The sequence below is a fragment of the Anas acuta genome, chromosome 2 (assembly GCF_963932015.1).
Source record: "Anas acuta chromosome 2, bAnaAcu1.1, whole genome shotgun sequence".
NCBI classification, from domain to species: Eukaryota; Metazoa; Chordata; class Aves; order Anseriformes; family Anatidae; genus Anas; species Anas acuta.
The window spans coordinates 62,730,221-62,742,352 of record NC_088980.1 but is presented as its reverse complement, the minus strand read 5'-3'; the positions used below and the strand labels follow the sequence as shown (position 1 = coordinate 62,742,352).

General features: G+C 40.2%; 1 protein-coding gene across 2 annotated transcripts in view; it reads right to left on the bottom strand.

Annotated features, from left to right (window-relative positions):
• The window catches only part of SEPTIN7 (septin 7), a 76,511-nt gene that overhangs the window by 23,684 nt on the left and 40,695 nt on the right, over positions 1 to 12,132 (bottom strand). For both annotated transcript variants that reach the window (XM_068670430.1, XM_068670429.1), the window contains exon 2: positions 1,317 to 1,423. In XM_068670430.1, coding sequence (XP_068526531.1) covers positions 1,317 to 1,423 — 107 coding nt within the window. The remainder of the gene's footprint in view (positions 1 to 1,316; positions 1,424 to 12,132) is intronic.

The window sequence follows — 12,132 nt, the reverse complement described above, 5'->3', positions numbered from 1 at the left end:
AAGCAGTTTTATTTAACCTTTTCAAGTATGAGCATAACTAACTTTTCCCTGGCCCTCTGATAACGAAGTAATCCAATGTTCTGAGATTGAAGAAAAAAATCCCATACTCCAAACAAAATCAGAAAGCCCATAAAACACTAAGGTCATTGGGTCATACCACTGGAGCACTGTTATCCAATTCCAGTTTAAATAAAATAAAATAAAATTAATTTTACAGCTTCTCTTTAGAGTTTTGACTACCTACTAGCTCAACATAGGCTTCCTAATCCCCTCGTGACAGCTCTGTAAGTACACCACAACTTCAGACACAGCTGAGGTGCTCTGAGACTGTCACTTTTGCAGCTGGTAAAGCCATGCTGGACCACAGCAACTGTGAGCCATAACCTGGTCTTCACCAGGGGGTGAGTATGAGATTGGATTATCACAAACTGTCTTCACCAAAATCTTAAACAAGTGACTGATGTGCATCAAGGGACATTAGCAGAGCTCATCTGTTCCTACTCAGCTGCTCAACTGCGGAGGCAGAAAGTAGCATGCTGAAGAGCAGGAATTTCCTAAATCACCCACAACATTAAGAGGACATTTCACTATTTCTTAGGATTAGGCAGTTTTCACTTTCTTTTTGAACAACATTTTTATAATATAAACAGCATACTTTTTTTTTACTAAGAGAAAAATATATTGATTCATAGCAAAATATTACAGAAAGCAAACCAATCAAGTTCATTTTTTTTGATTTAAGTGTTTCAACCGTATCATGCACTTGCAGGAACATTGTCTTTGCTCATGTAGTGCTTAAGTCAGTCAGGTTCACCCTAGGCCAAGAAGTGTCAGAACAACAACTAACAACAGGTAAAAAATGTACCATAAAGGACACAGGTTGCACAATATTGCCAAATACTTTTACATAAAAGATTTGCAGTCAGTAGAAAGACCGAATAATACAGTTTCTAAAAGCCTGCTGTAAACAGTCAGAGGTTTTAACACACATTTAAGTATTTCTAATATAGATACTTAATATTTAAATTGATAATAAGACATTCCACTTCCTGACAGGACTGCACCTGTATCACATTTGTAAAGCACAGGCAGCACACAAAGCATCTCAGGGATCCCGCCCTTCAACATCCTACAATTTTCATAACCTGAAAGTTGTGTAGTTACTGTATGCTGAGTGACACCCTGAATATTTCTGTGGTTTACACTGTGGCTGCACTTACTTAAAACACATGTACTTATGTGACAACTATAGCATTTTATGTCACTACATTGCAAGTTAATTTACTCAAGCTGCAGTCTTCTGCCCCAAGACGTACCTGTACAGTCTTTTTAATTCTGTGTGAAGGACCTGGATACTCCGGGGAATATAATTCTGTTAAGAATAATGAGTTGATTAATGTTGATTTTCCCAGTCCAGATTCACCTAGAAGAAAACAGAACAGCTTCAGTAAAACTGGTAATATCACACACAGTATAAGCACTTAGCTCTAGATCCGTGTACTCTTAAAACATAATACCTGAAAACCTTCACTACATTCCAAGGTTTTGAGAAGCTGTAATCTCTTTCAGTTTCAAGGAAAACTCTGCGTTTGTTGTTGTGTTTTTTTTTTTTTTTAAATCAGAAAATCCAACTGTCACTATTGGATTCCATAAATATTCATTTTTCCAATCACATTTTAAAGTAGTGCTAAATGCATTTAGCACTTCTCCATTGCTCCCATTACAACACTTGAAGATGATATTGCCCAAATTAAAGTTTATAAATAAGCCATCTTCCTGGTATCAGTTTCTGTCACTACACCAAAGCACACTAAGCTTTCTCCTTTATGTCAACTATTATTTGAGGGTCTTAAGGGGGGCGGAATTTCAGATTACCCTAATTACTGAAGTCACAAAAGCTAAAGAAAAGTTTTAAAAAAAAACAAAAACAAAAACACCACCACCACCAAACAAACCTATGTGATTTGCATGGGAAATTTGCAAAAGAGCTATTTCAACACGACAATTCACACCAGAACAAGAACTAGATAAAAAGGTATATGAAACTGATGCTTTCTGGTTTAATTTTTCCATGTGCAGTGCTGTGAACATGTTAACCTAAACACGGAGAGTGACACAACTTCGCTCTTAAACTAAGAATTCTGGATGCAAACTACTGTAAACGTATTTACACTAAAGGAAAAGAACCAACTACACTGCCCCCGTACTTTAAAAAGACAAAAAAGTTTTCTAAGCCCCATCAGCCACCCAAAACGATAACTGATTTTGAGACTAAACTCCCAGCTTCAAAACTCGTCCTTGAGCTCAGTGCCCTAGGCCAACACAAGTACTGCAGGGCTAGGAAACAGAAAGTAGCAATGGACCTCAGCAGACAAGAGTGTGTCTCCACTGTAATCACTGGCTGGATTTCATCCACGAGCTAGCTTATACACATCAGCCAGCTCAATTACAATTGTGGCGCTTGAAGTCTCTGCGGCATTGAGCTGAGCAATCTGATTAGCTATCCTGTAAATGGATTAGCAGTTGCTGAAATGCTGCAAGCAGAGCTCCTGCAGGCTGGCTCCGTTATTAGTGGCGCTTGTTCTCCAAGTCTGGCCCTGGGTGAGAGATGAGCTAACGCGTGCTTTGAGAAGGTCTGGCTGTGCATGAGGACAGAGACAAGGCGTTACCACCTCAGCAGAGCACTGCTGGGAACACCAACCCCAAAACGACAGCTGTACCAGGGCCAGAAGGGGCGGGTTTGCTGGCAGGCACCTCACTGCTACCATTATGGATTCTGCCTTTCTCCGTGGTCAGACGTGTCAGAGCTGTGCCTCAAAGTGTTTGCTTGCAAGGGATGAGCATCCACTGCTCTTCTGGGCATGGTCAGCAGGAGCTTAAAGGCCTTTCCCTACTGAGTTTGCACAAGACAGAAGCTCCTGAAAGACACGGCTTTCCCAACTATCTCCGCAGCCAGACTGAAGCCGTGTCTTCGTCTCAGCACCCCGCCCAAGATGCACACATTATTCCGGATAAGCTGGAGTATTATTTATCCACCCTGCTGAGCCTCCCTCTAATTCTGCCATTTATAAGATTCATATTCTTTCATCCATCATCCTGTTATATATGGAGTGGTAATTCGTGTCAAGAAAATGGTTGATATTAATAAAGGGGGAGATTTGGGAATGTGACCATGGGGGTTGGAAAACCCCGTGATTGAGATAACATTAAACTCTTAAGGACGAGGCCGTCAGGAATATAAAAGAGTTCAGAGGGAACAATGAAGGGTGATTCAGGAGACTCCATGCAGTCTCCGGTTTCTTGTTCTCCAGCTGGTCTCTTGTCCTCCCGCCGTTAAGGCATGGATGTTTCTGGGTGTTTGCTGTTGTTGTTACATTCAAAGTTGTTTGACCAATGAAAAGTTGTTTTGAAAAGAACTGCTGTGGAGAGAAGGGTATAAGAGGGGAGCCTGCCCTCAAGATAAAAAAGGCAACACGATGAAGTTACATCAATAAAGAAGCAGGAAAAAGAAGTGAAGAGGAACAGGCTGGCAGAACGGAGACCAGGATGGGAGCAGGCACATTGATTGCCTCATGAAGATAGGTTCGGCCAGACTCAGCAAACCGCTCAGAGAAGCTCGTACAGAAAGTCGCTGGAAATAGGCGCACTGGAGCTGGAGAGAAGCTCGAGCTGAGAGAAGCGGACCTGTGCACACAACTGCCTCTCGCTGGTAAGCAGTTGCGCATTATGGGGAATCATACGTCCTTAGGAACAAAGACTGTCCTGGTAACCTTACAGCTCATTCTCCTTCTTAACAGTCAGACAGTTTGAGCCTGAAAGATGAGGCCAAACTGAGGTCAAGGTGTGGGACTCTGCAACTAAAAACGACAAGGTTGCCGGGGGATTGCTCGGCACCCGGCGAGCAGTCTCCGAGGCTTTAAAAGAGCCATGTGGAGCCACAGTCAGAAGCACATGGTTTGCCAGATAGTGAGGGAGCTGCGGGCTCCTTTACTGACCCGACTGCTACGCCATGCGCCCCTCTGCTGCTACAGCCATAGAAGATTTTGAACTCTGAAAGGATCCAATGAAAACCAGGAGCGCACCCGAGATGGTTACAGCTGGAGCACTCCATACAGGATGGCCCCTGAACTACTGCAGCACCAGGCACAGACAGATCTGTGTGTCCCCAAACCCAGCACCAAGGGTGAGGTGGCAGTTCTGAGCTCAAAACATCTATGAAGGTAGTAAAAGGCTGCAGTAGCAAATACAAAATTACACTGAAACAGTAGAAAAAACACCCGTAACAGGAACATTTGGTCTAAGCTTTTGGGCAGACCTGTGTGGTGCCAGGAGTTGGACTTGATGACCCTTATGGGTCCCTTCCAATTCAGGATATTCTGTGATTTGGTACTTTACTATGGGGAAAATGCTGCTTCTACTGCTGTCAAGCAGGAGTTTCTCTGCTGATCTACAGAGGATGCAGAATTAGAGAACCCAAGTGCATTCAAACAAGTCTAGCCAGCCTCTTCAGACACATTCAAGTATTCTGAATTTATCTAGAAACGTAAAACAAAAACAAACAAGCAAAACCTTTGTTTTTCCCATATAGAAGCTTTTTCAATGCAAATTCACCTAAAAGGATTCCCTCCCTACTGGAAAGCCTTGAGTTGCAGCTACAGAGGATTCCAATAGGCTATGAATACTATGAACAAAACAGAAGAAAACAGGGAAAACAAATAGAATTTACTTTGCCTTAACATAACAAAAAGACATGTCCACAAAAAATGCTTCCTCCCACTTTTTGTACCCACTTCTAATGACGTTTTGCACTGCTGCCACACCATGAAGCCAGGAAAGCACCATGGCAGTGTGCTAACTCCAGTCACTCCATGCATCACGATGCGTTCCGAGATCTAGCTGCCTAATTCACACTAGGTGAAATTTCTTTTAGAAATGTCCTGACTTTTCTAGTTTCAGCATAAAATGTGTCATTTCACAATGAAAAAAATGAGGAAAAAAAAAAAAAAAGAAATCCTCTGACTTTGCAAGATAATTGGAAACCAAACACTCATTTGCTATCTCCTGTCTAACTACTGCTAACTGCCTTTACCTTGCCCTCACTCTATATTTAGCTTTTTCTTTTCTATTTCAAACGCATTTTTGGGTCTGAAGAGACTACCAGTAACTGCTGGAGTGGCCTGCAAACTAAGAATCATAGTCTCTAGAATAATATGAAAACAGGTAAGTACAGAGAATAAAGAACTGGAAAACAAGGAAAACATGAAAACAGGGGTAGAATACTGCCTTCTTTTTTTTTTTTTTTTAATTGGAACAAACAAAAAAACACTCCCCCCTATCACCAACTCAGGAACAATTGCTTCTGGCTATGCTATACAAATCTTTCACCTTCATTTCCAAATTGCTCATAAATTATCACAGATCAGGAGTTTTGGAAGATCAGTTACTGAATTTATCTACAGTTAACTTGCATGTGTTCAGTGCACGTTCTTCTCCTGTTCAAGTTCCATCAGCTCTTGTTGCAACTTTGATACTTTAAAGGAACTTAAGCTGCAAGCATCTCCTCCCTATAATAACAGAAACGAATTGTTATCCTTAAATCTTAATGATGCTACTTTTTTCATCATTCATTGTTGTGGCACGTTGAGAATGTGGCCTCTTTCCAACCTCCTCCAACTTTTCTACCTCCTTCATCCTTATTTAAGCAAGTACAGAAGTGGACAAGCAGTCCAATTCCATTTCCAACTTTATACCTAGTTGTTATTTGATGAATAACTCCTACTGGACAGAGCTATCTTCTCATTCACATATTACATTTCCTGATAACGCACCACAGTACATCTTCCGGCTATCATATGGCTCTGAAAATCCAGGATCAGTTTTCTATTGTGATCTCCTAATATTTTTAGAACCTTGTTTTGCTAAAATCCAACCCTTCAGCACGTAAACGTGACTTACACACTTGGATTTATGAGGGTTCATTAAACATATCAAGTGATCTAGCTAACTAATCGATACTGAAGATTCTCAGCGTGCTCTCTGCATGTTGTATCAGCATTTCCTACCCCTTCATTACTTACGAATTACTCTGGCAGAACTCACCAGCAGTCTGTCCACTCTTCCCTAACGAGTGCTTGGCTACTGGCAGTCGAACAGCATTTCATGTTGTGCCCTGTGACATACAACCACACAGCTGGGAATGCAACCACATATCCTATCTGTACTTTGGAGTTTCAAGTTGCTTTCCCAAGCCCCAAGCAGGACAATTTGTAAGCCTTCTGTTAAATTGCCCTAAGAAGCATGCTTCAGGTATTCCCACCAAGAAGACCCAGTCTCAGTGTATCTGCTAACTAGTGTATCTCCTAGCACCAACAGACTAAAAGGATGCATCAACTGCTAGCAACTGCAGTGGGTGAGAGAAAGGGGGCAGAGATTTTTAAATGCACCTGATAGCCCCAGATAGTTATTACAAAGAGATCAAATGCAACAGAAAAATGCTGCACTTCCCAACAACACAGATATACAGAATATTTACATCAAGGCACATTTTATTTTTAGCTGGTGAGCTAGGTTTTTGATGGAATTTCTTTCATTTTATGAGTTCTAACTCATGTCATTGTTTGTTAAAATATAACCCCAGTAGCTTAACGCTGGTGATTCAAAAGAGGAGAATAAGCCTGTCAGACAACAAAAATAATGTACGTCATCTCCTTTCATCCCTGTACAACTCACAGTATGTGCACACAACAGCACTTGCATCTTTATGCAGATGCCCAATGGCCTTGATGGTACTAGTTTTGATACAGAAGTGAAGCTACACGATTAATCAAAGTTCATTACGAGGCTGCAGACTAACACGTAGCACTGAGAGCAAATAAAAGTATTAAGAGCCCAGAAATGACCACAAAAAACAGAGGCTACAAGATGCTTTTAATTTTAAGGCTGATTTTAGAAACTTTTGCAAATGCTTCAATAAATGTACAGGAAAACCCAAACAAAACCTGTTGGGAGCTGGGGTGGGCTCAACACCATGCTCTGTGGCTGTTCTCCCCTGTAGCTACAGTACTACGAAGGACGGTGTCTCATGCAGTCATGCAGATAGTTCAACTTTGTGTTCTCAGACACTTATAAAGGGAAGAAATCCAAAGCTCCGCCATTTCGTAATTTATGCTCCAAATTCAAGTTATGGAAGTAACATGTGCTAGAGCCACAGAGTTGATCCCAGCAAAACATAACAGGGAAGTCTGCTGGCGATAAATTTGCTTTTGCCTATCAGCAACTGCGTCAACAACAACAAGAATTTGACATTCAGTATACAAGGAGACAATTTCATCAACTTTCTTTGAGCATAATTTAAAATTTAAGTGCAGTAACTGAGGACAGACTCTTGGCATATTGTTCTGGCCACAGATCCCATTTAAATAATTCAGAAAAGCCATTAAAAGCAGGGAAGTACTTCAGAAGAATACTGAAACGGATTCGAGATAGCATTTTTCAAATGATGTTATTCCCTCTCAAAGCAGAAGCAGTTCTCGTTTTCTACAACTTGACAGATTAAAATGGCCGTGAAGCAGTGGTTTAACTGACCACGTTAGACTTTGGCTGCTGCCAGAATGAGTGGCCCCTGCTCCCAACCCACTACTTGTGCTGGAACTCCTAACACACCATGGAGAGGCAAGAAGTGATCCTGCTAAGGCATTAGGGTGTTAGGGGTGGGAAAAGGAGGGAAAGTAAGGGCCAGACGGATGAGGTAAGTCAGGTCTACAGGTTTCCATATATATATATATATATATATATATATGTATTATTTATATACAGTTTAAAAATCTACACTTAAAATCAGCCCAGGCATGCCAAAGCTTATCTTGATTTTGTTTTTGGTGCTAGTTAAAAGAAACCCCTATGCCTGATCAAGCTTCAGTCGTACTGCAATGCAGTTTAAAAGACATTACAAGCAACAAGAAGTTGTCAAAACTGACCTACATGGAAAATCCAAATGCACAAGCTCCCTGTGAAATAACTGAGTTGAGGGATTCAACTGAAAATGACAGTAACTGCAGAGCTCCAGGACAACAACCTTCTGCGGTTAAATTCCATGACCAGCACGTACCTTGAATTTTCAGACTTCAATGAAGCCAAAACAAAGCCATCACAAGAGAAGAAAAAATATACAGGTCCAAGATGAAAAAGTGAGGAAAAAAGCTGCTTAGATGCTAAAGGATTTTTTTATTTTTTTTTTTAAGGCTAGTAAACATACATCTGAGAATGCCACTGCTTGGTCTGGAAGAACTATGCATCTAGAGGAAGCTGCAGAGCTGGGCTTGCTCTCTGGAGAGATACAAAGTGATGCATATGATTCATTACATTCCCCAGTGATATGAATTGAAAAAAGAGAGAGGGAAAGACAATGGTAACACAATTTTCATCTATACATTACTATCGGCAATGTACTATATAGCATTTCAAGCACATGGAGTAATTTCTAAGATACCTTTAGTTCTCTAGTCAGCAGATGTTAATAAACAGACCACAGATTAATTAGTCACAGCAGGATCCTTCATTACTTGGGAAAAAAAAATACAGAGCTATCTACATGATGATGAGAAAACGTTAACAAAAAAAGTGACTTGGATTTCTTTTTTCTGAATAAATTTTTCTGAATAAAAGAGACCTTGGTACAGATAGAGGACCCACACCTTAAGGACAGTATGGCTTGCACTACTTGCTTTCTACTTAAAAACAAGTGCTACAGAGCAACTCAAGCAAAAGGAGAGACAGGTGAAGCACATTAGGCAGGATGTCAAAAAAAATGAAACATCTGATACTGTTGCTCATGCTTTAGTGTATCACAGATAATTTGCAAAGGACAAAAAACCTGATTTTTATGCACACGGAAATTAGTAAGTCTTCCACATAATTCTACAAAGAGCACCTTGACTTACTCAGCACTCCATTAGCTCTTTGCTTGCAAATCACGCATGAGAACAGTGAAAAATATTGAAAATAAGTGCTGAGTGCTCTCAAAATATCCCAGGTGAAACATTCTGCTATTGAAGCGATCCACAAAACATGTCACAGGACTGAACTGAGAGATTCCTAGAGCCAGTCATAATTCTTTTCAACATCTTATACCTTGTTTCTAAATACCATCTCTCCTGAATGTCTCTGCAAGTGCTTGCTGTTGCAGGCAGCACAAAGGAAGCTGTTTTTGGACAAGGCTCTTCGTATCTGGCACGAGTGTCAAGAGAATGATGCAGAAGGCTCACTTAGGGAACTCCCCAAGTTTACCCGTGATATAATTTGGGGGCAAAAAAGAAAACAATTAGGGCAATGACCTCTGCAAATTAGGATAAATGGAGGGAATTCTATGCCTGCTTTTCAATATTTGGCTTAGTGCTAGTAAAACAATGAGCAAAAATGTTGCGGAGATGCTCTTCTGGATATGCTGCTGCCTCTTCTCATGACAAAATACACAAATTTGATACCTCATTTACTTGAGGTGGTTATATTCTTTAGTTTCCGTAAGATAACTTCCACCGTATTCCATAAAAATGGGCCTTTTGTCTCTAAAGGAGAAACATGTAAGCTGAGGTAGGTTTGGATTGGCTTGTGTTGTCAGAACTACATCCTTCTTGATATGTTAAGAATTTCTTTTGTTTAAATGCTAAGCCACTGCTTCCAAAGTACTGCCACCACTATTTGGCTTTCTAGTAATTACTTAAGAGTAAAACTGAGCTGCTTTTAAAGCCAACATCAGGAGCATACGTTTGGAAAGCTGAAAGGAAAAGAGACAGACCTGCTGATAAGGTTACACCCTAAGGTCTGTCTAGCATGCTTGCGATGTTCTGCTATGGCTGAGCATGAAGAACAGACACAGGAGGTGGTCCAGGACTCCTCCTGGAGCTCCTGAGAACTGGTGAGGACAGCCTGGAGCCCAGGAGGCAGAACTGGGCAGTCGCTGCCTTGTCCTTCAGAGCAGGTGAGGATGGTATACAAAGAGTAAGCACATGACAAACGAAGCAATTCTTAAAATATTTTCCCATAGAATTCTTAAATCATTCAGTCAAATGCCATGTTAAAAAAAAATACTGACATGGTAAATTAGTGAATATCTAGCATCTTCTCTTCCTTCTCAATGTCTGCTGAGTTGTTTAGCTATCAGTTTCTGCCATGCCTGGCACTGATGCAGCAGAAAAGTGGTGAACAAATACTTGCCAATAGTTAGCTTCCTCTGATTTAGCAATTTTGAATGTGTTCTGCATTTCTGTCAGCAATGTATACCTCCAAGACCTAAAATGCAAAGGATCTTGCTATTTCTCCTCAACTACAGTGTAACAGTATCCCTTTAAATTAGCCTTTCTAATACAAAATACCAACAAAATCTCACCTCATCTCCAATTGCAGTGCCTATGCTATTCTCGTCTCTAGGTTTCACCAGGGATTTTACAGTCATTTTCTTTTTTAGGGATAGGAGTACATAGCATATTCTAGTAATTTCCATATACCAGAACCCAAAATATTAGCATAACAGCTTTGCAGTACTATGGATTTCTATTTTATCTGAACTTCACAATCTGAGCTGAAGAAAAAAAATCTTATGTTGCTCTCCCACAGTCAGAGCTCGTGCCATCTTGAGGAACTTGCCTTAGTAACAGTCAAATGGATTCCTATTCAAATTAGTTCTTGCAGGTAAATGCTTTATCATCTACTTGTTTCTACTGAAATGGAAATTTACTAATGAGCCTACAAAAATTAAGAAAAGCTTCTGTGCTGCACGGAAGTCTAAAGAAGATACATTAGATTAACATGAAGCTATTTATTTACAATTTAACATATTTGAAAGCTCCCCATTTAATAAAAACCTTAGAGAGTCAGCTGCAAATAAAAACAAGTGAGATTTCCATACTCAACAGCTGTTTTGTTTGAAAGATCCTAAACAACTGCTATAAAGCTAAGACTACAGACACGCTAAACAAGCTATCATTCATTAAACTGATGTGTTTTTCTTTTTAAGATAGGACCAAAGACTTACCTTCATCCTACACAGGACTGGGCAGCAGCATTAATCAAGGCTTCAAAAAGAAGTGTCAACTCAAAAGTACATTGCCAAACGATGGCATTACGCATTTATTAACAGCAACTACTTTGATCCATGACTTCAGCTGAGCAGTGCTACAGGTTGTGATCCTCCTGAACTCTCAAAAATTTCAGACAGCTGCAGAGTCCACAAAATACAATTTCTAAATACTTACCACCTTGGATTATTTCTCAATGGCCGATTATTTCTCAAAAAAAACGACTGAGGCATAGCTTCACTTAGTATCTTTAATGTGGAAGGTATCCCTAGGATGATCAGCTCCCCCAGCTGCAGAGGGCTGAAGATTCTTCAAGGAAAAGTATCTTAGATCATAAACACAGATCCTTCAACGCACTCACCACAATACAGGAAGTAATTCTGATGTTAGAAGATTTTTAGCCAGCACCAAGCAAAATTCCAGTACAACCACAGTTCATTTTGACAAGTTACTGCAAAAAAAATGATTAATCACAAAGTTGTATCAACCAGGATCACCAACAAAAAAAAAAAAAAAATCCAGACTCCACATCACCTGTTCTCTGTATTTACGTGTTTTGGTGTTGTGTTTTTTGTTTTTTGGTTTGTTTTTTTTTTTGGTCACTCTGAAAGACTGTCTGAAGACTTAAACTTCCATGCTGCTCCCAGAAAATTCTCCAGCTGGATCCATACGCTAATCCAATCTGGCCAAAGCACTGTCAGTTGTCTCAGCAGCAGCAAACACTGCAGGCTGGTCAAAATCTGAACTACAGCCTGAAGAAACAGTTGCTGTTGTTGGATCACAGTTTTTCCTAATTAAACCAGAACGGCGCTTCAAAAATGCCACTGAGGCCAGTATGCCTCTTCAAGTACTTAGAAGTGACAGATAATCATTTCTGTAGTCTTATTTATGCAACTGAGATCCTCTGCAAGTGAACTTTCCATTTCTAACATCTTTAAAAGGTTGCCTGCTACATTAAGCAATGGGGTGAAAAGGGATTTCCAGTGTCTGTTAAAAAAATGACTCAGTTTAAAAAAAACCTCTAGACAGTAACTAGTCAAAAAGAGACTGACCACATAAG